We start from the raw sequence: 23,456 nt of genomic DNA on the forward strand, positions 1-23,456 counted from the left end.
ATCTATCTATCTATCTATCTATCTATCTATCTATCTATCTATCTCTATGTACAGTAGAGTCTCACTTATCCAAGCTAAACGGCCCAGCAGAACCTTGGATAAGCGAATATCTTGGATAATAAGGAGAAATTAAGGAAAAGCCTATTAAACATCAAATTAGGTTATGATTTTACAAATTAAGCACCAAAACATCATGTTATACAACAAATTAGTAGTTCAATACTCAGTAATGTTATGTTGCGATTACTGTATTTACGAATTTAGTACAAAAATATAATGATATATTGAAAATATTGACTGCAAAAATTGCTTGCATACTCCAGAAACTTGGATAAGCGAGGCTTGGATAAGTGAGACTCCACTGTATTAGGTATTTTTTCTCTAGGACCCTTTGAGCTTTGTGGAGACAACATATTTCTGTTTAAGATTAATGTAGTTTTTTTCTTTGGTGAAGCCATGGTGAAAAATTTGTTCACCATGGCTTCTCATCCCACACTGGACTGAATGGGGTTTGGGTTAATGTACAGCTTCTGTAAACAAATGCTCCATTATTAATCTCAGGGCAGCTGCGTTACAAGATGAGCACAGACTCGTGGGCAAAAGCATTTTATGCTTTTCATGATAATTGTGGCAAACATATGAACAACTGTTTTATATGCTTTGAGGATAATTTTCTTACGTCAGGCAATTCTTTAGCAATTTCAAGGCAAAGCGTAACATGATACACTTGTCGCATACACTCTGGGATTTTAAGCTATTTGTGCAAACCCTCATTGTTTGCTCACAATTTTTCCAGAACACATTCAAGTATCCTTTCAGTCCCAAATGCACAACTGTCCTGTGTTGATTTGGAGGGCACTGTTTACAGTAGTCACAAATAGGATGGAAAGCACACCAAGGTTGTGTTGGTACTGGACAGAATATCAAAGTTGACAACCTGACAGAACCATGTTTGTTTGGTCTGCACTATTTCACTGTTGTGTGCCTTCTAATCATTTCCAGCCTATGGCAACTGTAAATCAAACCTATGGGTTTTTCTGGGGTAGACAGTCACCAAGGACACCCAGTGGGTTCTCATGGCTGAGCAGGGGATTGATCCCGTTTCCAGAGTCATGGTCCACTAATGCACTACTAACCTTTATATGTTTCCCATACATAGGAGCCTCATATCCTCAATTTAAATCACAGATTTTCTTTTCTGTCTTCAGTTTCTACACCTACTTTCTGCAAAACAGAAAGGTGTTCTTTTGTTCCTCCCTGAGATGACATATCATGTTAATCCGATGCAGTTTTTGACAAAAATTTAATAGAAATTGTGGTCAAAAGGCAACAAAGTTTTCCAGAGCTGCATTCTGAATGTGAGAGTGTAACTTGGCCAAGATCACCAGTGAGTTTTCTTAGCAGACCCAGGATCCAAATGATGGCCTCTCACTCTTATTCCAACATTTAAACAACTATATGACACTGACTCCAAGGAAACATGCATATTGAACATGGTTTATTATTCTTTCATTACTGGGCATCCCAAAGGCCATAGGATTGTATTCAATGTTAACGTTGCCTAAGGCATTCTGCCCCACTTTATTCACTTAAGGATTCAGCTGAAGAAACACCACCAACCTGTATGGATGGCTGTTACTCCAATTTTTCAGAAGACAGATTGAGGCTGAAAGATGTAACACTACTCCATTTCTCCAGGACTTGGATCAAGAATTTTACAGTTAGTTTCTAGTCATAACTGACCTATTATCACACTTCTTTTATAGCAAGCCAGTAATAACATTCCAACAAGGCTGAGTGTCTGTGTTAGCATTTTTAATATAAAAGACTTGCATTCCCTCCCACTGCTTTTTTAAGATTATTTTTTAAAAACATTTTGTGATTTTTTGGGCTGTGATCTCCTCCAAATTCTCCCGGTGCTATTCCCTTTGCAGAGGTTTAAGCCATATAGAATTAATCCTTTCTTCGGGTATCTTAAGTGAAAATAAAGAGGCCAACACTGCTAAAATAATGAACGCTCTGTTTATGTCATACCATCTGGACACTTGGAGGTTTGAATTGCTACAAACCCCTGCGTTAAGTGGCCTTGATTCCTATGCCTGTGGAAAAGACCAGACACAAATTATCCTCTTCCTGTTGTACCAATTAAAATCCACAGGTGCAACCCAACTGTAATCAGAAGCTCCGCAGAGAGGTATGCTCCGGAGACTCATTGTATAATACATATGCAGGAGGGTTATTTTTCCTGTGTCACGGGCCCCCGAGATCTTCCCCCAAATTTAGGCACCAGATTGTCAGTGCAAAACCTCATAAAACAACAAAGACAGGAACTTGGCTGTTAAGACTAACCAGAAAGTGTGAGTTTTGCCTTAATAATCTAGTCTCTCACTCCAGGGCTATATGTATGAAACAGACTTGCTGGGTGTCTCTAAAGACCATCCATGCCCTCTATTAAACAGCTGCATTGCAGAAAGGGAGCATGCAGAGCCCAGAGCAGGAAATGACTCTCCAAGGAAGCAAGCCACACACGGTAAGGAAAGGCAATTCTTTTCAGTTGTGCCAAGAGGAAAACCCATTTTGAATAAATACTGTGTAAGAAATGAGGCAGCTAGTTTGTCGCCGCTAGCTCACTCTTACTAGGAAGCAACAAGGGGGGAAAAACGGAATGAATGGGGCAAAAGTAATAATGACAGTCTTGTAGCAAGCCCCAAGTTCCAATTCACATGAGTTCTATCTGGAACAATCAGACTTCTGAGCATCTGACATAAGGTAGAACCATTACTATTGTAGCCTTGCCGTGTTGCAATTCTCTACTCCCCAAATCTCTCATGGTCCCACTGATGACTCTTTAACCTCCAGATTCTTGATCTTTTAGAAATTATCTCCTTTGAGGAGCTGGAGAGCATGGCACCAGCCTCTAGTTTTACCATTCCTTTTCCTCATGAACAGACCCAGAAGAATAAGTCGAAGTGGGGAAGAAGGAGAGGCGGATGAAGACTATCAAATCTTTTTTGTAAATGTCCCACCTTCCGCCTGGTAGGTTTGAAGAGCAGAAGTAAGAAGGTAAGAGCCATGTAGGGTCAAAGCAAGGGCTCATCCAATCTACTACTATGTTCCCATAGCGGCAGACATATGAGTAATTACATGTAGACCATTGTTGTGCGTGAGTGGGATGAAGTTGTGTGTAGAGTTTTGGTACATGGCATGCGTTTGATACACCAATACATGTCATCAAGAAGATTTTAGCTGCAGTGTTTTTCTGTAAGCACCCTCAGTTTCCTTCTGTGATATTGATATCTTTTTTTGTTTGTAGGGTCAAAACAGTATTTGGTATTTCTGACTCCAGGTCAATATGTGCTTTGCTTCTTGGGCATTATTTAATTATCCAGTGCATGCCCAGGCCTCAAAAGAAAAATGTTGGACATTTGGTATAGCAGAGTGATTATGAAGTGATACCAATTAAGTTGTTTTGAAACACTGAGTTTACACATTCCTTAATTCAACATATCTTTTTACTAGTTTTTTACTATAACACTAGTTATACTTTGGACATACCAAAGGAGAAAAATAAGGCTACATGTCTGCCCAGTTTTTTCTGGAGTGGAAGAACCCTATAAAACCAAAAGTGTACCTGGCTGAGAATTTAGCTTTTCTGACATGCAAATCTGATGATGTGATAAACACTTCTTCTGAACACAATCAAGTTAATTAAAGTAATTCTTGTGAAACAAGTGTGTATAAATACACACACTTGTGTCACAAGAATTACTTTAATTAACTTGGAAAATGTGAAAAGATGCAAACAAAATCAATAATATTAAGTATGAGGGGAAGCACAGACTGGTTAACTTGCATGTCATGCTAAATTTAGTGAAGGAATAGGGGATATTTGTCGTGATGATTTATAAAGGGAGGAACAACTTTAATTGATAAGAGATTTCTCTCAAACAATATTTATTTGAAATTTCAAAGAAGTAGCACACCACCTGGCTATTGGGATAATTGTCAATTGTCACATCAGCAAAATAGGAATTAGCTAATAATTTATGTGCACAATTTCCTTGTATCCAGATCCTAGGCCGTATTTTCCCATTGTGGTTTACCTTATGGCAAGCTGGCTTAGCTATGCACTGTATTGGTTTTCTGCATAGGAGAATGCAAGGCCATTCATTCTTTGGAAATCTCATACTAAGAAAGGTATTTCCTACTAGTAAAAAAGCCTAAGCTCAGTTCCACAGTTTCAGATTCAACATAGTGCAAAATTTTTCACAACTTGCCAGGACCAACGTTCAATAGGATTCAGTACATAAGTGGACTTTTAACAATGTGACAAATCATGTATTCAATAACTTGGCATAAATAGAGAAAATTTGATCTTGAAATCAGCTGCTAGTAATGCATGTGCAACAGTTCAATACCTGCACAGTCAGTGTCAATAACACCCCAAAGATACCAAGAGAGGCTGTACTGGGTTACAAAGAACATGACTTAATATGATTAAACATAAATGTATCATTTCAAGCAGTTCCGTACAGCTTTCACAACTTCTTCTAAAATGTTGTCTCTGTTCTCCTTTGTAATCTAAAAGCAGAAAAAGAAGTAAGATATCAACATATAAAGAATTTGGACTGGTAATTACTGTCAATTCGTCCACTTAAAACAATTTTTTGCACTACATGATTGAAAAAATAGGGACAAATTCTTTGAAAGGTGAAGACGGATGTGTCCATGATTAGAAGAACAAAGCCTGAGGAATGCAGAACTCAAGTATTTCTTCTTTAAAGACATATAGGAATCCTTTCAAATTTTATACTGGGAGAACATTCCTTCTGACCCTATGGCACCTAAATGCAAATTATTTCAGATATTGTAATATAATCAGGTTTTAAAAATTGCACATCCTTTCACAGATGTGAAAATATGCAGTCTGCTACAGTTGATATGGATGGCATAGTACCAAGCCAGAAAAGATATGGAAGATTTATCCATTGTGAATACACAAGTTTTGTGCCATGCTTGCAAAGAGGGAAAATATGGTCCTGGGTATACACATAATGTTCCTTTTAGAGTGCTGAAACAATCCGCAGACAAAACACTGAAGAGCTCCAAAGGGAATGCTTGACAGCATCCCAACAACGCATCGACTCAATCAGCAAGAACTAAATTAGGCAACTGGAAGATGGGATAGTGGCAAACAGGGCCGTGAATAGCAAGGAGAGATCAGCTTGCAAAATCACGTTGAGATGGTCTCTGGTGTGCTTCAGAAAAAAAAGAAAGAGAATGAGATGGAAAGTGGAGCTACAAATCAATATCCTTTGAAGCTTTCACCCAAATAAATTGACATGAATAAATTTAAAACATCTTGGGTATTCGCCAGTATTGATTTTGCATCCAGGACTTCTGGTTTCATGAGGCTTAATATAAAGACAACCTGACATGCTAGCCAGGAACAAACAAATGCGAGATGGTGATAGGCAGACAAAAGAAAGAAGTGTCTTGCAACAGACACAAGCGCTGAGGAGAAAACATGATGGGAAGCAGAGCTGATAGTATCCCAAGGGCCTGGAAGATGCTATAGAGTCTAGATGTGAAGTTGCTAAACTCTGGTCCTGGCTCCAAAGAATTTGAATATTTTTGAAGTTCTGGTGGCAAATAAAAACCAACAAAGGTGCTGCATGTATTATAGTCATACCTCAGTTAAGAAAGCCTCTGAAGGTAAAAAGCTTCATTTTTTTTCAGGATGTTAATGCCTGCCCAGAGTCCCCTTTTGCTCCTTGCCTTCCATGGAAGTATTTTTAAACACTATCAGCATTGGGAAGATGATAAAGGATGACTGTAGAATCAGACTTTTCGTACCAGGTTACAATTGCTTGTCTGCAGTAAACACTGCAATAAAACGGTAAGTGGGTAGGAATGGGATTTGTCTCTGATCAGTCCAACTGTAGCCGTGTGGGTTACAACAGACAACAAGACAACATATGCAGCCACCATCTCTAGAATCCCTTTCTGGGAGTGTCTCAACAACAAAGCAGAAAAGTGGGAAGCAAACTAGCTCTGCCTCACCGTCTCTACCACATCATGTTAAAAAGCCATCAATAAGGAAACCACAGAGAAAGTGGAGGCTAGTAAAAGAAAGAAGGCACTATACTTGCACGATCTTTCATTTCACAACTGCTCACATATCTTTGTGAGGAGGCCCTTCACCTGTTCAATTCTTATTCGCTCTCCACTAACCTCTGTCTCACACAATTAAATTTTCTTTCAGTCCCCACATTTCTAGTACTGCATAAATTGAAAATAATTCACACCTAAAATGCTTACAGCATATCTGCTGAGTTTGCATTCCCTTGGTAATTTCGCCGCCTCCTTTTCTTTGGATGGCTAAACTGCATTTCTAAATGCATAGAAAACATTTCAAGCAACTAGAAATTTGGAGATTAAAAGAAAAATGTATAAGGGGTGAATTCTTATTAAGGGGACACTGCTTTAATGTACCTGCCTGTAACTACACCATGGCAAGTGGTGCTTTGTTCCCATCCAGTGTTATCTAGGATTTTTGTCTTTCTCTTTAAAGTTTCATTTTTCCCCCTAATAGTCTTTTGATTTTATTTTTCATTACATTCCTTATCAAGAATCCCAAAATACTCCAAAATCAAAACATTGGGGGAGAGAATGCTTCCTGATGGTTGAATGTGCACAAACTTTGTTTCATGCATTAAATTATTTTAAAAAACTGTGTATACAATTACCTTCAGGGTACATATATAAGATGTATTTGAAACATAAATTGATTTCAGATTTAAACTTGGTTCCATCTTTAAGATATCTTATGTACGTATATTCAAATGCAGATATTCTAAAATCCAAATAAATCCTAAATTACAAACACTTCTGGTCCCAAGTATTTTAGATAAGCTGTGTAACAATAGAAATTGATACTTGATGCAACTAGAATGTCTAAGCAGGGCTAAGTAACTGCTTCAAAACCTACTGGTACTTACAGTGAAGACCTTCACCTCCTTGTGACTTCTAACCTCCTCCACGAGCCCCAGGGGCTTCCCTTTGGGCACCGGGATGGTTCCAAGCATCACAACTCCTGATCCACTCAGCAATTGACGAACAGCTTGAATGAATGACTGGCTGAAGAGCTCCATTTTACCAATCTCGTCAATTACACAAACCTTTTTCACCGCACTACTGTCAAGATGAACCTGTGAGAGAAAACATGTATCTGATTAAAGTGCTCAACAAGAAATCTGAGCAAATATATAGGTAAACCAATAGCTCAAGGGCAAGAGAATTCTTACACTGAAAAATATTTTGCATGGAGAATGGAAACACAAAGGAACTGCAATGGTGCCAATAAACATGCACTCTGACTTTGGGACTTGATGATGACATTTAAAACCATAAATTGATTGAAACCTGGTCTGAGATCAACAGAGGAGGCTCTTCTCTGTGTTCCTTCAATGGAAGCAAGACACAGAAAAGGGCCTTCTTTATTTTGGACATGAATGGTAAAAATCTTGTCCTTATCGTAGTGCCTTGTGAAACCTAGCTTTTCATCGAAGTGTTTGAGTCTCAGTAAACATGGCTTGGTTCACCAGCATGTCTAACCATGAAGGAGTCTGGGAGCCAAAATCCAAAACACCTGGAGAATGCCCTTTTTCCCTAGGAATCTTGTCCAAAAAGATCTATTTGCCTTATTCCAAGATGAAACCTACACATAATATTTTTACCTTGATTTAGGAAGCTATATAAGGAGCCTGCCTTGAAATCATAATAATAATAATAATAATAATAATCCCAGGTGACAGTCGCATAGATGAAAAACAACAGGAAAAACTCAGCCGCTATCAGGACCTCAAGATTGAACTTCAAAGACTCTGGCAGAAACCAGTACAGGTGGTCCCGGTGGTGATGGGCACACTGGGTGCTGTGCCAAAAGATCTCAGCCGGCATTTGGAAACAATAGACATTGACAAAATCACCATCTGCCAACTGCAAAAGGCCACCCTACTGGGATCTGCACACATCATCAGAAAATACATCACACAGTCCTAGACACTTGGGAAGTGTTCGACTTGTGGTTTTGCGAAACGAAATCCAGCATATCTATCTTGTTTGCTGTGCCATACAACATCGTTGTGTTGATAATAATAATAATAAACCTTTATTTATACCCCACCACCATCTCCCCAACGGGGACTCGGGGAGGCTTACATGGGGCCATGCCATGTATATCCTACTGTTCCCCAAGAAGTTGCAGACAGCATAAATGACTACCCTCTCTATTAAGTCCTCATTATTATCCTGTTTTATCTTGTGGAATCCTTTTATCCTTGAAGTGACTGGCTTGACCTTGAAGGAGCTGAGGGTTTCCACAGCTGCCAGGGAGCTCTGCCGTGGGCTGGTCCATGAGGTCACAAAGAGTCGGAAGTGACTGAACGAATAAAAAACAACAACATTCTGTGGAATAAAATAAATAGGCTGAAAAAGGAAAACGAATTATCCAAAACCATCTTCTGAATTCCATGGCTTAGTGCAAATTGGAGCCTTGAGCTCTCAAAGTCAAATCCAATGCTATATATATATTGAATAAGAAAATTGTTTTAGATTAATTTATATCCAGTCTTTATTATTCCGATTGTGTTTAGATTTTGATGCACATTTAAATAGTTTTCATTTCAACAATATATTGACAAGTTTTATTATGATGTGCCACAATCGTAAGCTGAAAAGTTTAAGTCTCTTGAAGTGTTGTATCCCAGGTAAACGTCTAAGATGGCTATCCTGTATTCATTAAACTCAGAATAACCACACTAAACTCAGCAGGACTTACTTCTCAAACGGCATAGAGAAGAGTGGTGTAATTTTCATGTTATTTTGCAATCAAATCAAATGATGCAGCAACCGAACACTTGAAATAAATTACTTTGACATGTTATTGTTGCAAGAAAATTATCTGTCCCATTCTATATATCTTTTGTGAACATTATTAGAAACAAAGATTTATGCCTCTTTTGTGCAATATCAACATTATAGTGTTAAGAATGTCTACACAGAAATCGTATTGAGTTCAGTAAGACTAATTTCAGTGTAAATATATACAGCTCTTGTCATGCCACGAGCAGGCAAAACATTACCTGCTGCCCTGTCTCTTTAAGGTTCCAAAGGGGCGGAGCTTAGCCTTGGCCCCTGCCAGCCTGACATGGCAGTTATTTTTGTCAGTTAGAATTTGTCAGTTGGTGAGGCACTGGAAGGAAGTGTAGGAAGTAAAAGGATCACAGAAATTCACGTCACGTTGGAACTGTATTCAAATTAGATTAAAAAGCCATAGACTACAGCAATAGAGAAAGCCATGTCAACAACACTGCATTGAAGTCATCTCAAAGATACAAAGAATCCAGTCATAACAAGACTTTATACTCTGTGGCAATATCTATCCAGAACTGCATAGACTCAAAGATTTCTTTCCTCACAAGAGACTTCATAGTGGCATCAAGAGGAAAAGAGATCAATTTTGTCTATTAATAAAATATTTTGTTTCACAACTACAGTCTCCAATCTGTCCTTCGTGCTATGAGTCCTTCCAGTTCATTTAATTAAGCATGGAGGCAGAACAGTGAATTTCTTTCCTTTGACCTTCCCAAGTAAATTTCTTTCCTTCAAGCTTCCTGAATAAAAGTGAATTTATTTTCCTTTGAGCTTCCCCAGTAAAAGTGTATTTTCTTTAAGCTTCCCAAGTAGCAGTTGATTTCTTTCTTTTGACCTTCCTGAGGAGAAGTGAAAACTACCTCAGAAGAAGAAGGAGTTAAGCAGCCATTTTGACTGTAGAGAGAGTGCAGTCATAGAGGGCAGCGCCATTTTGAAGGAACCCGAGGGAAGCCCTTTCGGAGGAAAATGTGGCTTTCAGGACCACAATAGTTATTTTTAAGTCTAAAAAGCTTTAAGTCTCAGTAAAAGGACTGAGAATCTTAAAAGTTAGTGATCACTTTATTTAAGGGACTATTAGTAACGGACAGCAACAGGAGAATAAAAGACCTACATTCCAAAGTAACGGAGAATAGGCTATTCAGTCCTTTCTGTCCAAAAGCAATTCAGTCTAATATAAAGTGACACAAACTTCAGAAGACTTAAAGATGTCTGCTTCTTCCTCACAAAAGAGCAGAATATCTAAACCTACCTCAAAAATGTTGTCCTTCTGGCAAGATAAACTAGATTCCTTGAAACCTAAATATCAGAAGTCATGGCAGAGAATTTTAGATATGAGTCAAGCAAGCCATCGCTTTAGGCAGCAGAAAGAAATATTAGATTGTAAGGAAAGATTACAACATCAATACTGTGAGTGGATAACATATTCAGATAATATAATCTCTTTGCTTGAACATATGAAAACATCAGAATCTTTAAGTAATAAGGAAGAAATGTTGTCAGAGAGAGAGAGAAGGGAACTAGAATTTGATACCATCATGAATGATTTATCTAACAAAATATCAGAAGGTCAGGCAGAAGAAGACCCTGCCTCCCTTATGGAAACTGTTGATGAAGAACAAGTGCAACACATGTTTAGTAAAGACACAGATACAAAGTCAAACAGGTCTGTGTGTACATTAGCAGGCAAATCAAGATCATCTCACACATCCCATAGAACAGAAAGAACAAGAGGGACTTCTGTTCATAGTGGTTCTTCTGGCCAATCCCTTAGTCTGGTCATAAAGGCTAGGGCCGAGGCAGCTGCCGCAGTAAAACAAATAGAGTTTCTTAAGAAAAGACAGCAAATTGTTGCAGAGAAGGCAGAACTGGATGCCTTGGCCGCTGCCAAGAAGGCAGAAATGGAAGCCGCAGCTGCCGCTGAGCAGGCAGCAGCCGCTGCCAAGCAAGCAGGTATGGATGCAGAAAATAAGGCCCGTCAAGTTAAAACAGAAGCTGCTCTAGCAACGTTAGCACAGGTTGCAAAGGCTGAGGTGTTACAAGTAAAGGCCTCAGTCCTAGAGCAAGGTCTCTTAGGAAATACATTCCCTCCAGATGTTACAACAGAAGATCCTGTCACAAAAGTGGATTCTTATTTAAATACCCAAATTATCAATATCGCAGCCCCTCCTGTGCTAACAAGAGAAAGTGCAGTAGCAAATAATTCTTTTGTGTCACAACCAGAAATTATAGAGGTTTCTGCACCCAAAGAACATTATTTGCCGTATGCAGAAGTAGCAAGTCAAGCAGCAGTTCCATTGCATGATATATCTCAAACCAAGTTGGAGCACAGTTTTCCAGTAGACACACAGGACTCAATACAGTCAAACTACACAATGCCAACAATTGCATTCAGTCTCAATCCCAAAGCAGCTAGTTGGGTTCCAGAAAAACCCCAGATCCAAACTAACTCTGAACCAACTTTGCAACAGTCCTCAGTCCCACTTGATATTTTAAATTACACCTTCTATAGAAACCCAAGAAGGGACTTAGCAGACAAGTCATATATCATCAAATATGAAGAAAGTAATCATACTGATAACAGAAGTTCAGAGCAGCCTAGTGCTTCAAAGTCTGTCATAAAAGAAGATGAAATTGAAGATATGTCCACATCGCAGACTGCATTTCAAACCAATTCCTCAACTCAGAGGGTAGAATCAGATATACCTTTTGACCATCTGGAAGCTCAAGAGTCTGTACAGAAAGCTATAGATGCTGCAATGATATCTCCAATAGTGCAACCACCCACCAATGTTGGTGTTGACATTTTCGCCCTACCAGCAAAGGTTACCAAAGAAGAATGGATGGCTGATCACAAAGAGAGTATTAATTGTCTAAATTATAGCCAAGTACAACTTCAAAAGGACAGTGAGCATAATATAGATGGCCACAAGAACACTGGAAGTGATCCTGCATTATCACAAATGATAGTGAGTCATACAAACTTCCACTCTGATGTCTCAGATATGTGTAATCATTTGCGAGCAGAATATATGACCTCACAGGCTACCACCAATCGATTAAGAGCTGAACTTGCCAAAGAACCCCGAGAAGTTGCTGTATATGAGCAAGAACTTCAAAAACCTTCGGAGACAAAGTATCAACTTGAAGAAGCTCATGGTCAGCTAAAAGAGCAGAAACAATTATCTAGTAAAAGGCTATTGGTCAAAGAACAGCAGGTTGCTGATCTTCAAATAAAGCCTTCATATTCTGAGGAGAAGCTAAAGAAGATAGCAGCAGTTGTAACCAAACTGCAGCAACAGCTAAATGGAGTGAAGCAGCAGTGCCAGGATCGGCGGAGCTTTCGAAAGAGTGCCCAGCAGAGAGCGAAGGTGTTGGAGTTGAGACAAGAGCTTGTACCAGTCCAGGGGAGCCTGAACGGGTGTTGCAGCGTCGCAGAGGACAGGTTTGCCTTCCATGTTCCAGAATTAAAGGTAAGCTTTGACCGAAGAGGATTTAGTCCACATGAAGGAGGATCGCAAGGTCATCAAAGTGTTGGACTTTGGAAGGCCAACCACATACTTCATCCCGCCATTTCATCCAGATCAATCTGCAGAGATTGTAGGAGAGCTGAAGGATGAAACACCAGAGAAAGTCCAAGGGATGATGAATCTACGAGTTAGAACAGTTATAGTTTGTTTTAGATTAGTTGATAGTTTGTATTAGTTATTTGTTATTAATAAGGGGGTAAAACTTATTGATAAGTTTTAGGTGGGGAGTGTCATGCCACGAGCAGGCAAAACATTACCTGCTGCCCTGTCTCTTTAAGGTTCCAAAGGGGCGGAGCTTAGCCTTGGCCCCTGCCAGCCTGAAATGGCAGTTATTTTTGTCAGTTAGAATTTGTCAGTTGGTGAGGCACTGGAAGGAAGTGTAGGAAGTAAAAGGATCACAGAAATTCACGTCACGTTGGAACTGTATTCAAATTAGATCAAAAAGCCATAGACTACAGCAATAGAGAAAGCCATGTCAACAACACTGCATTGAAGTCATCTCAAAGATACAAAGAATCCAGTCATAACAAGACTTTATACTCTGTGGCAATATCTATCCAGAACTGCATAGACTCAAAGATTTCTTTCCTCACAAGAGACTTCATAGTGGCATCAAGAGGAAAAGAGATCAATTTTGTCTATTAATAAAATATTTTGTTTCACAACTACAGTCTCCAATCTGTCCTTCGTGCTATGAGTCCTTCCAGTTCATTTAATTAAGCATGGAGGCAGAACAGATCTACAACCCAATATCAAATTTGTAGACTTATACAGTATCCAAGCTACACATGGTCCAAGCTAGTATCAAAACAATAACCTGCCCCTGGAGGGTTAAAAGACCTAATAAAGTGATCCGCCCTTGAAGGCTAATGGATCATTTGACATTTCAGGAGATCTTAAGAGGGTTCTATGTCTGGCATCACTGACGATCCAGTCGAATCCCTGGTCAATAAATGGGAGCAAAATCTTACCAGGGCTATTGGCACAATTGCTCCCAAACATACTTTTTCATCCCTTTATGAATCAGCAGGGCCGGTTGATTATAAGAGGCCGCTGATGCGGCCGCCTTGGGCGCTGGCCGCTAGGGGCGCTGTCGAGGCGTCGACAGCGGCCCATAGCGCCACCGACGCCTCCGCTGTTGGCGCGGGGCTTCAATCCCCGCGCCCGCACCAAACCGCTCAAAACAGATAGGCCATTTTTCCCTTAGTTTGTAGACTAAGGGCAAAATGGCCTATCTGTGCTGTGCGCATGCGCACAGCACAGATAGGCCATTTGGCCCTTACTTCCTGGTCGCGGCCAGGGCATGCTGGGCGGGGGGCGGGGCCAACTCGGCGGCCGCGACCAGGAAGTAAGGGCCAAATGGCCTTTCTGTGCTGTGCGCATGCGCACAGCATAGATAGGCCATTTTGCCCTTAGTCTACAAACTAAGGGCAAAAAGGCCTATCTGGCTGTGCGCATGCGCACAGCACAGATAGGCCATTTTGCCCTTAGTCTACAAACTAAGGGCAAAATGGGCTATCTGGCTGTGCGCATGCGCACAGCACAGATAGGCCATTTGGCCCTTACTTCCTGGTCGCGGCCAGGGCACGCTGGGCGGGGGGCGGGGCCAACTCTGGCCCCACCTCCCGCACTATTTGCCCTGGCCCCGCCTCCCACGCAGCGTGGGAGGCGGGGCCAGGGCACGCTGGGCGGCGCCAGGGCGTGGGAGGCGGGGCCGGTGGCACTTTTCAGCACCCCCGCTTAACATTGAAAAATATCTCCGGCCGGCCCTGTGAATCAGACTCCCTGGTATAAAGAGATCATCAGGGAAGATAATGGACTGGATGAAGAAAAAGAAATTGAAACTGAATCCTGAGAAGACAGAGGTGCTTACCATTAAGGGTCCTAATTTGGGGATGGAGGTATATCAACCAGTTCTGGATGGGGTTATTCTCCCCCTGAAAGACTGTGTTCGTAGCCTGGGATTGTTTCTGGATTAATTTTTCCAAATTTTAGCTCAGGTAGATGTGATAGTCAGGAGTGCTTACTACCAACTTCAGCTGACACACCAGCTGTGCCCCTTCCTAGATTTGGAGGACCTAAAGATGATAGTGCATTCACTGGTAACCTTAAGGTTGGATTTCTGCAATGTGCTTTACATTGGACTACATTTGTAGCAAGTTTTAAAATTCCAAATCGTTCAAAACATGGCAGCCAAACTAGTTACTGGAACATTCAGGAATGAGCATATTACACCTATAGTAAAGTCACTCCATGGCGGCCAGTTAGCTTCCGTGCAAAGTACAAAGTGTTGGTTTTGACCTTTAAAGCCCTACATCACTTGCGTCAAGGTTACCTACAGGATTACCTTCTCCCATACAATCTGCCCAGAAGATTGAGCTCTTCTGGGGGGCAGATACTCCAACCAGCCAGAACCCAACTGGCATCCGTCACCCAGAGGACTTTTTCATCGGCCTCCTCAAGACTGTGGAACAACTTGCCAGAAGAAATCTGACAGCCAAATTAGCTGTCAAAATTTAAGAGACAGTTGAAGACTTCTATTCCAGCAGGCCTACCCAGAATGTTTAACTGGTGTCTTGTGGAATCTTTGTTCTGTTTATTTTAATAGATACATCTCATAGAAATACATTTTGATATATGTATTTTACATAATGTTTTATAATGATGGTGGTTTTAAGTTTGTTAAAGAGAGGCAGGTAAGAAATAAAAATTATTATTATTTAATACACAAGATTAGTACACAGCAAACAAGATCACTATGCTGGCTGTTGTATTGGATCACATGTCAGACACTTCCCAAGTGTCTAGGACAGTGGTTCTCAACCTGAGGTCCCCAGACGTTTTTGGCCTTCAACTTCCAAAAATCCTATCAGCTGGTAAATTGGCTGGGATTTCTGGGAGTTGTAGGCCAAAAACATCTGGGGACCCCAGGTTGAGAACCACTAGTCAAGGACTATGTGATGTATCAGCGAATAATGCGTGCAGATCTGAGTAGGGTGGCCTTTTGCAGCTGACAGATAATAATTTTCTCAGCGCCGATTGTTTTTAAGTACTGGCCAAGGTCTTTAGGCACTGCACTCAGTGTGCCGATCACCACTAGAACCATCTTTACTGGCTTGTGCCAGAGTATTTGCAGATCGATCTTTAAATCCTCATATCATGTCAGCTTTCTCGGTTGCCTCTTATCAAATCTGTTGTCACCTGGGATTGCAACATCAATTATCCATATTTAATTTTTTAACATGATCGTGAGATCAGGAGTATTGGATGCCGTGCCAAAAGATCTCAGCCGGCATTTGGAAACAATAGACATTGACAAAATTACGATCTGCCAACTGCAAAAGGCCACCCTGCTGGGATCTGTGCACATCATCCGAAAATACATCACACAGTCCTAGACACTTGGGAAGTGTTCGACTTGTGATTTTGTGATATGAAGTCCAGCATGTAGAATCATAGAATCATAGAATAGTAGAGTTGGAAGAGACCTCATGGGCCATCTAGTCCAACCCCCCGCTAAGAAGCAGGAAATCGCATTCAAAGCACCCCCGACAGATGGCCATCCAGCCTCTGCTTAAAAGCCTCCAAAGAAAGAGCCTCCACCACGGCCCGGGGGAGAGAGTTCCACTGTCGAACAGTTCTCACAGTGAGGAAGTTCTTCCTGATGTTCAGGTGGAATCTCCTTTCCTGTAGTTTGAAGCCATTGTTCCGTGTCCTAGTCTGCAGGGCAGCAGAAAACAAGCTTGCTCCCTCCTCCCTATGACTTCCCTTCACGTATTTGTACATGGCTATCATGTCTCCTCTCAGCCTTCTCTTCTGCAGGCTAAACATGCCCAGCTCTTTTTTGCTGTGTCATAATAAAATAATAATAGTAACACTTCTTAGATTTCAAAATACAAAATTATTATTTCACATCCTATAGCTTTTTGTTGTTATCAGATCTTAATATTCTGTCCAATAACATGCAGTAATTTTCTTACAACAATAAATTATTACTACATTTTGGTGCTTTCCCCCATTCCCACTGCAAGTCCTTATCTTTTTATTTTTCTAGTATGTCTAAATGAATGGTCCTGCACCTAAAGAAATAGTTTTAGACATACACTAGCAAAACTCATTTCATCTCGCCCTCCAGGTTTTATCCTGCTGTCTAAGGCACTCATTACTTGCTTCTAAATAGCTGTGATTCTTTTTACAAGCAAAGAAAAACTAAAGAATATGCCTCAGCAAAGTCTTGCCAAAATGGAGACATAATGTATATACTCAAGTATAAGTCTTGTTGTGGTTCAGTCTGATGATGAAGGGAGATTTGGGTTTCAAAACATGGAACAGCAGTTTGTCCCAGGAAATGTTGAAGATTCAGAAATGCGGGTTGATTCGGGAAATGTTGATGGCTTAGAATAGCAGGCTGAACAGGGGAATCATAGAATCATAGAATAGTAGAGTTGGAAGAGACCTCTTGGGCCATCCAGTCCAACCCCCTGCTAAGAAGCAGGAAATCGCATTCAAAGCACCCCCGACAGATGGCCATCCAGCCTCTGTTTAAAAGCCTCCAAAGAAGGAGCCTCTACCACGGCCCGGGGGAGAGAGTTCCACTGTCGAACAGCTCTCACAGTGAGGAAGTTCTTCCTGATGTTCAGGTGGAATCTCCTTTCCTGTAGTTTGAAGCCATTGTTCCGTGTCCTAGTCTGCAGGGCCACAGAAAACAAGCTTGCTCCCTCTTCCCTATGACTTCCCCTCACATATTTGTACATGGCTATCATGTCTCCTCTCAGCCTTCTCTTCTGCAGGCTAAACATGCCCAGCTCTTTAAGCCGCTCCTCATAGGGCTTGTTCTCCAGACCCTTAATCATTTTAGTCGCCCTCCTCTGGACGCTTTCCAGCTTGTCAACATCTCCCTTCAACTGCGGTGCCCAAAATTGGACACAGTATTCCAGGTGTGGTCTGACCAAGGCAGAATAGAGGGGCAGAATAGACTTCCCTGGATCTAGACGCTATTGATGCAGGCCAGAATCCCGTTGGCTTTTTTAGCTGCCGCATCACATTGTTGGCTCATGTTTAACTTGTTGTCCACAAGGACTCCAAGATCTTTTTCACATGTACTGCTGTCTAGCCAGGCGTCCCCCATTCTGTATCTTTGCATTCCATTTTTTCTGCCGAAGTGAAGTATCTTGCATTTGTCCCTGTTGAACTTCATTTTGTTAGTTTCGGCCCATCTCTCTAGTCTGTCAAGATCGTTTTGAATTCTGCTCCTGACTTCTGGAGTGTTAGCTATCCCTCCCAGTTTGGTGTCGTCTGCAAACTTGATGATCGTGCCTTCTAACCCTTCATCTATGTCGTTAATAAAGATGTTGAACAGAACCGGGCCCAGGACGGAGCCCTGCGGCACTCCACTTGTCACTTCTTTCCATGATGAAGATGACGCATTGGTGAGCACCCTTTGGGTTCGTTCGCTTAGCCAATTACAGATCCACCTAATCGTAGTTTTGTCTAGCCCACATTTTACTAGTTTGTTTGCCAGAAGGTCGTGGGGGACTTTGTCGAAGGCCTTACTGAAATCCAGGTAGGCTACATCCACAGCAGCGGAACATGTGGAAAGCTCTGGGTTTAGCAGACACTGAAGTTAGTGATAAGGGTGACCTTTCACAGGAGACTGAGGATTGCCAATATCAACAAAGTCCAGATGGTAGCGAGGGAGAAGAATTCTGTTTAGACAGGGATTCTAAGTTAAAGTTGAGATTGGGCCCCAGACATTCCGTGAGAATTGCAGGCAAGTGCGGGGGAGCCAGAGCTCAGAGGAATGTGTTTCTAGCTTGCAAGAATGGTTAAAAAGGGATGTGTTTGGGGAAGATTTTAAACAGAGCAACATTGCTTTTGGAGATTCAACTCTTGCCTTGTCTCAGCTCATGGAAATATATCTTGCCTCGTTTCATGCTTAGAATCTGTGTTTGTATTATACTTGTGAAGCTCATGTTACCTTGTTTCTTCAGAACTGCCTTGCTATTTTTGGGACTTTGAAATAATATCTACGTGGACTTGGAACTGTATTTTGTAGTTTGCCTTTGCAATTGGATTATTGCTTTCTTTACAGTTTTTTTATTAAGTTTTGCTATTTTTATCAATAAACTGAAAAACCCAAGCCTGCTGTGGTGGTGTGTGTGTTGGAGCAAGGTGAATCGGTGCTGAGGTGTAACAAGTCTAAAAATTTCAGTCAAAATATTACAAAAAACTAGGTTTACTTATACATGACTCAATATAAGTACTGTACCTTAAGTCTTATCACAAAAGGAACCATTCCCTTCTGTAGGTAGAGTGAGAAAAGGCAAGAGCTTAGTCCATCCTGGAAGAATCTAAAAGAAGTATTGATCCCTCCATTCTTGCCACTTCTGGACTTATTGAATGACTGGGCAAGAAAATAGCAGCAGCTCTGGCACTTTCCCCTGTCTACGTAATGACCCTCAACTTATTCATAGGTTATATCTAAATTCACTATCCTTCATTTCCCAGTAGTATCACAAAATACTTCATGATTCTTGTCTGTTTTTTTAAATAAAAAATCAACACTAACATGATATTTCCTGAATTAATTAGAAAAGCAATATTAATGAAGTGTTCCAAAATGAGAGGGAGAATGTACTAGTGGATCAAATCTAGAGGAGCAGAGGCACAAGATGTTTCTTTTCCCTCTCCTTCCAAAGCATTTTCAAACATTTCTGGATTACAGCATCCCATCATCCCAGGATGGCATTGATAGGGAATAGTAAGAACTGTAGCCTCACTCTGGAACCTCACTGTATTTCTTCAGTTCAAAGATGCACTTTTCCACCATATAAACCTCTCTAAAAATGATCTTAGAATCACAGGGCTCGCTGTCTCTGTCTCTCTCTAGCTTTTTTCTGTTTGTGGTACTGAAATTAGTGTGCATCTTACAATCAATGGCATCTTAGAATTGAAGAAATAACATTTATAATGTCATCAACTGTCTAGGTTAAGAAAATACAACCTTCTCCATTTTCAATTTTTGTTGCATTAAAGGTGGCTCTAAGCTGGATGAAAAGTGAGATATAAAATTGACATTTTTTGCAAAAATAATACAATCGGAAGTGTAGAAAAGGCCATTTCAAAGATCCAATTCTTGAGTACATTAAATGCTGGGACAAGACTGCACGAACACATCCACCTCTATATTGTCACATAGGTCTGACTGAAGATTTTTCAAGACATGAGAGAACATCACATAGAAAATGTGACACAATCACATCATTGTGAAAGAACCACTGCACTTGACTTTTGAAAAATTAGGAATGCATTTTCATTTTGCTAAGAACTAGCCATTTCTATTCATCCAAAGCCACCAAGTTCCAATATGTCACTCACATTTCTCAGCAAAGGAAGAGCCAACTCCTCAAATGATGCTAGGTCCACTATATACTGCCCAACACGATATTCACGCCTTGCCGTTGCAGGACCACCACTGAAAGAAGAAAAAAAAGGAATAAAAATCCAATACTTTAATCAGAAACAATTAACTTCTCAAAATGTTATTCCTTAACACTAACCTCAGGCCCTGTAAGGCATGTCAAAATTCTCCAGTTGGCTTGTCATAATGCTTCCTCATCCCATTGTAATGACACCCACACCTCCATTTTTAAATGCTCTAGACAGCTGTTAGTATCCCAGTCCTGGCTAGGATATAAATAATGTATCATAATTAATAATGACAAAGGTGAAAAGTGGTATCTACTTGGAGCACTATTTTATAGGACAGATGTTGGCCTGAAGGCAATAGATCAAAGAGTGCAGTTTGCCAACTGTCCATAGAATTGCACTAGAACCTTGCTGTAGTTTTTAATTGAGAGTCAAATATTGATTTCCTAACCAATTTTATTGCACATCATTGTGATGAAGAGTAAACACCAGCCTCTGCCTGTCATTTTGAGACTACTGTCTCACCCCTTGGTGAAAGGCTTCATCTTAAATTCTAAATGTTTACTAAATGGCAATTTCAAAATTACATCCGTCTTTTCACTGTGCATCTTACTTCAGTCTTGTGACATCAAATTTGAAGAGGGCTGGGATCTTGCAGAATTAGTGATGAAACAGAAGTAGCCGCATGCAGTTGTTTGAACATTGGACTATGACTCTGGTGAACAGGATTCAAATCTCAGTCAACCATGGAAACCCACTGGATAACTTTACACAAGTCACTCTCTCAGCCTTGGAGCAGACAAAGGCAATCCCCTCTTGGCACAAATTCTGCCAAGAAATTCCGATAATGGTTTTACTTTAGGGATATCATAAGTCAGAAATGCCTTGAAGGCATACAATAGGAGGAGGAAGAGGAGGAGGAGGAGGAGGAGGAGGAGGAGGAGGAGGAGGAGTAGTAAAGGAATACTTGTAGCACCTTTAAGACTAAGAGAAAAAAGCTGACTGCATAAGCAAAACTCTGTGGCCCCATCTACACTGCTATATAATGGAGTTTGAAACAGCATTATATAGTCACTGTATTAATCTCATATTTGCGCATCAAACTATATTATATGAAACTACTACATTGACCATATAATGCACTTTCAAACTGCATTATATGACAGTGTAAATTGGTCTTACATCATCATGGAGTAAAGTGCTTAGGAACAGACTTTGATGAGCAGGCTTTATGTCTGAATAGCAATAGAAATGCAACCTAGTAGGTACTGTGAGAATGTGAGAACAATTTTCATGATGGTCATTTAAGTACAAAGACAAGAGGAATTATTTTGCCTAAACCCAAAATGAGTAGATATTAACCCTACGAATAGAGGAAGGAGTTGTTGGGCTGCCGGTTGAGGACCAGAAAGGAAATGCAAGAAACTGGCCAAGAGAGGTTAGAGTATTAACTAATGTTATATGTAACCAACCATTGTTTCTATTCAAATCATTGTCGATTGACTAGTTTCTGGACACTTCTGCTGTTTCTCTTTCCAATCTGCCTTCAAAATATTTTTCTTTATGGACTGCTATTTGGAAGTCCAAGATGGAAGACTGAAGAGCTATGCAATTGGTTTTTGTATATTCCTATTCCTGATGTCTCATTTATGTTGATTTATTCTCCAGCACAGAGACATCCCTGTTTACCCAGTATAGAGTGCGGCAGGGCATGTATCATATTAGAACACAGGTGTCAAATTCAAGGCCCATATCATTTGATGTGGCCCTCCAGATGCTAGACTACAAGTCCTATATTCCTCATCATTAGACATGAGGACAAGAGCTGATGGGAATTGTGATACATTAACATCGGCAAGGCTGCTATTCAGTCGAGATTGTGGAGAGTGAATTTAGATACAAGGCTTGGGGCTATCTTTGACTTTAAAATGTCCTTTAACCTTTCTTTAACTTCTGTGATGAACCATGGGCCTTGTAGTCCTGCTCAGGACATTGTAATCCCTGATGAAGATGAAAACTTGGGTTTTTTACCTTCCCAGTCTGAACTGGATTCCTCTCAGCCAGATCCTTCCCAGGCAGATCTGGAAACCTTGCACCTGCAAGAAAGTTGTGCCCCAGAAGTATGTCAAACAACCCCAGAGCCTACTTCTCCCGTGTTCTTGCGCCGGGAGTTTTGTAAACAACAGAGAAGTTTGGATTCAGCTTCGCGCAGGAGTGCGAGGATAGCAGCTAAGAATGTTGCCAATTAACATTGGTTCTCGTGAGAATCTTTAAGGAGTTTAACATCTGGTCTCAGAGTTTAGCTTTCGTTTCTGATTCCCAGAGAACCGCTTTGGTGAGAAAGTTGGACTCTATATAGGTGTTTTGCCCGCGTAGCAACTTCGCGGAGTCAATTCGTCAGCCTACGGAGCGAGTTGTGTCTGGACAGCGCGCTCCGATTCAAGCCTCGCTTCAGCTCAAGCCTTGCCTTGCTATCCAGCCTTCGCCTTGCTTCCCAGCCTTTGTTTACCGACGGACTTTGCCTTGTTTCCCAGGACTAATCCTTGCCTTGTTTCACGGATTTTACCAAGTTATTCCACGGACCTTGTTCTTGTTCTTAGTTACCTTGTTCCACGTTCAAGCCTTGTTTCAAGTATCAAGTTATTTCCTAGCCACGCTCAAGTTTTATGGACTAAGGACCTTGTCATCTCCCCTCACTTTGCTTGGCAAAGTGAGTGTTTCGGTTATTGGATTACAACTTTGGACCTTAATATTTCTTATTGGACATTGCTTTTTTGGACTAATTCTGACCTTTCCTGAAGGGTCTAATTCTGGACTATTTTCTATACTTGTTTTTATTAACTTTATATATTCCTTCAATAAAGATATTAGTTAGATTCTGGCCTCTGTGTATGGTTATTGGTGCCTCTGCCGCCTGGGTCGTGACAGTTTGACTCCGCCGCCCATAAGCACCAACTAACCGAGGCCAGGATGTCTACCGGAGCCGCGCCGGCTGGACAGCCGCTCAGCTACACCATCAGCAAGGACGAAGTGGACCGCATCCGTGACAGACTCAACGCGCAGGATGGAGAAATAAAAGGGTTGAGGGAGCGCGGAGTTCGCCTCCCGGCCATGGCGTTGCCTACCAAGTTTTCTGGAGAAGCTGCTAAGGTTCATGTTTTCCGCCGCCAATGTCAAGCTTATCTAGAGGCCCGTGATGCCGAGTTTCCCCAAGAAGACATCAAGGTGGCGTGGGTCTACAGTCTTCTAGACGGACCAGCGGCTAGCTGGGCGACGGCCCTGTTTGATCAAGCCTCCCCCCACCTAAGTTCAGCACAACGCTTCTTGGATCACCTTAAGGAGACCTGGGGAATCGAGGACAATTTGGAGGCAGCCGGTCACAAACTCCGGCGCCTCCTTCAAGGAGACAGACCCATGTCTCAGTACATAGCCGAGTTCCGCGTGCTGGCCCACAACACCGGCTGGAACGATGTAGCCCTCAGAGGACAATTTCGGGAGGGTCTCAACATTGAAATGCTGGAAGAAATCTCCAAGGTGGATCCTCCCCAGACCCTCGAGGCACTC

General features: G+C 41.2%; 1 protein-coding gene and 1 long non-coding RNA gene across 3 annotated transcripts in view; one reads left to right on the plus strand and one right to left on the minus strand.

Moving 5' to 3' along the window:
* Positions 1 to 5,714, plus strand: LOC134297575 (uncharacterized). Its single transcript, XR_010004370.1, has 2 exons — positions 1 to 2,530; positions 2,950 to 5,714. It is a non-coding gene; the product is annotated as an uncharacterized LOC134297575 (long non-coding RNA).
* Positions 3,922 to 23,456, minus strand: part of ntpcr (nucleoside-triphosphatase, cancer-related) — a 27,939-nt gene continuing 8,404 nt past the window's right edge. For both annotated transcript variants that reach the window (XM_003215810.3, XM_008124235.2), the window contains 3 exons: positions 19,842 to 19,938; positions 7,002 to 7,211; positions 3,922 to 4,581 (listed from right to left, as the gene is read on the minus strand). In XM_003215810.3, coding sequence (XP_003215858.1) covers positions 4,513 to 4,581; positions 7,002 to 7,211; positions 19,842 to 19,938 — 376 coding nt within the window. In that variant the 3' untranslated portion in view covers positions 3,922 to 4,512. The remainder of the gene's footprint in view (positions 4,582 to 7,001; positions 7,212 to 19,841; positions 19,939 to 23,456) is intronic.

This window comes from Anolis carolinensis, chromosome 1, assembly GCF_035594765.1.
Source record: "Anolis carolinensis isolate JA03-04 chromosome 1, rAnoCar3.1.pri, whole genome shotgun sequence".
In the NCBI taxonomy this organism is placed as follows: Eukaryota; Metazoa; Chordata; class Lepidosauria; order Squamata; family Dactyloidae; genus Anolis; species Anolis carolinensis.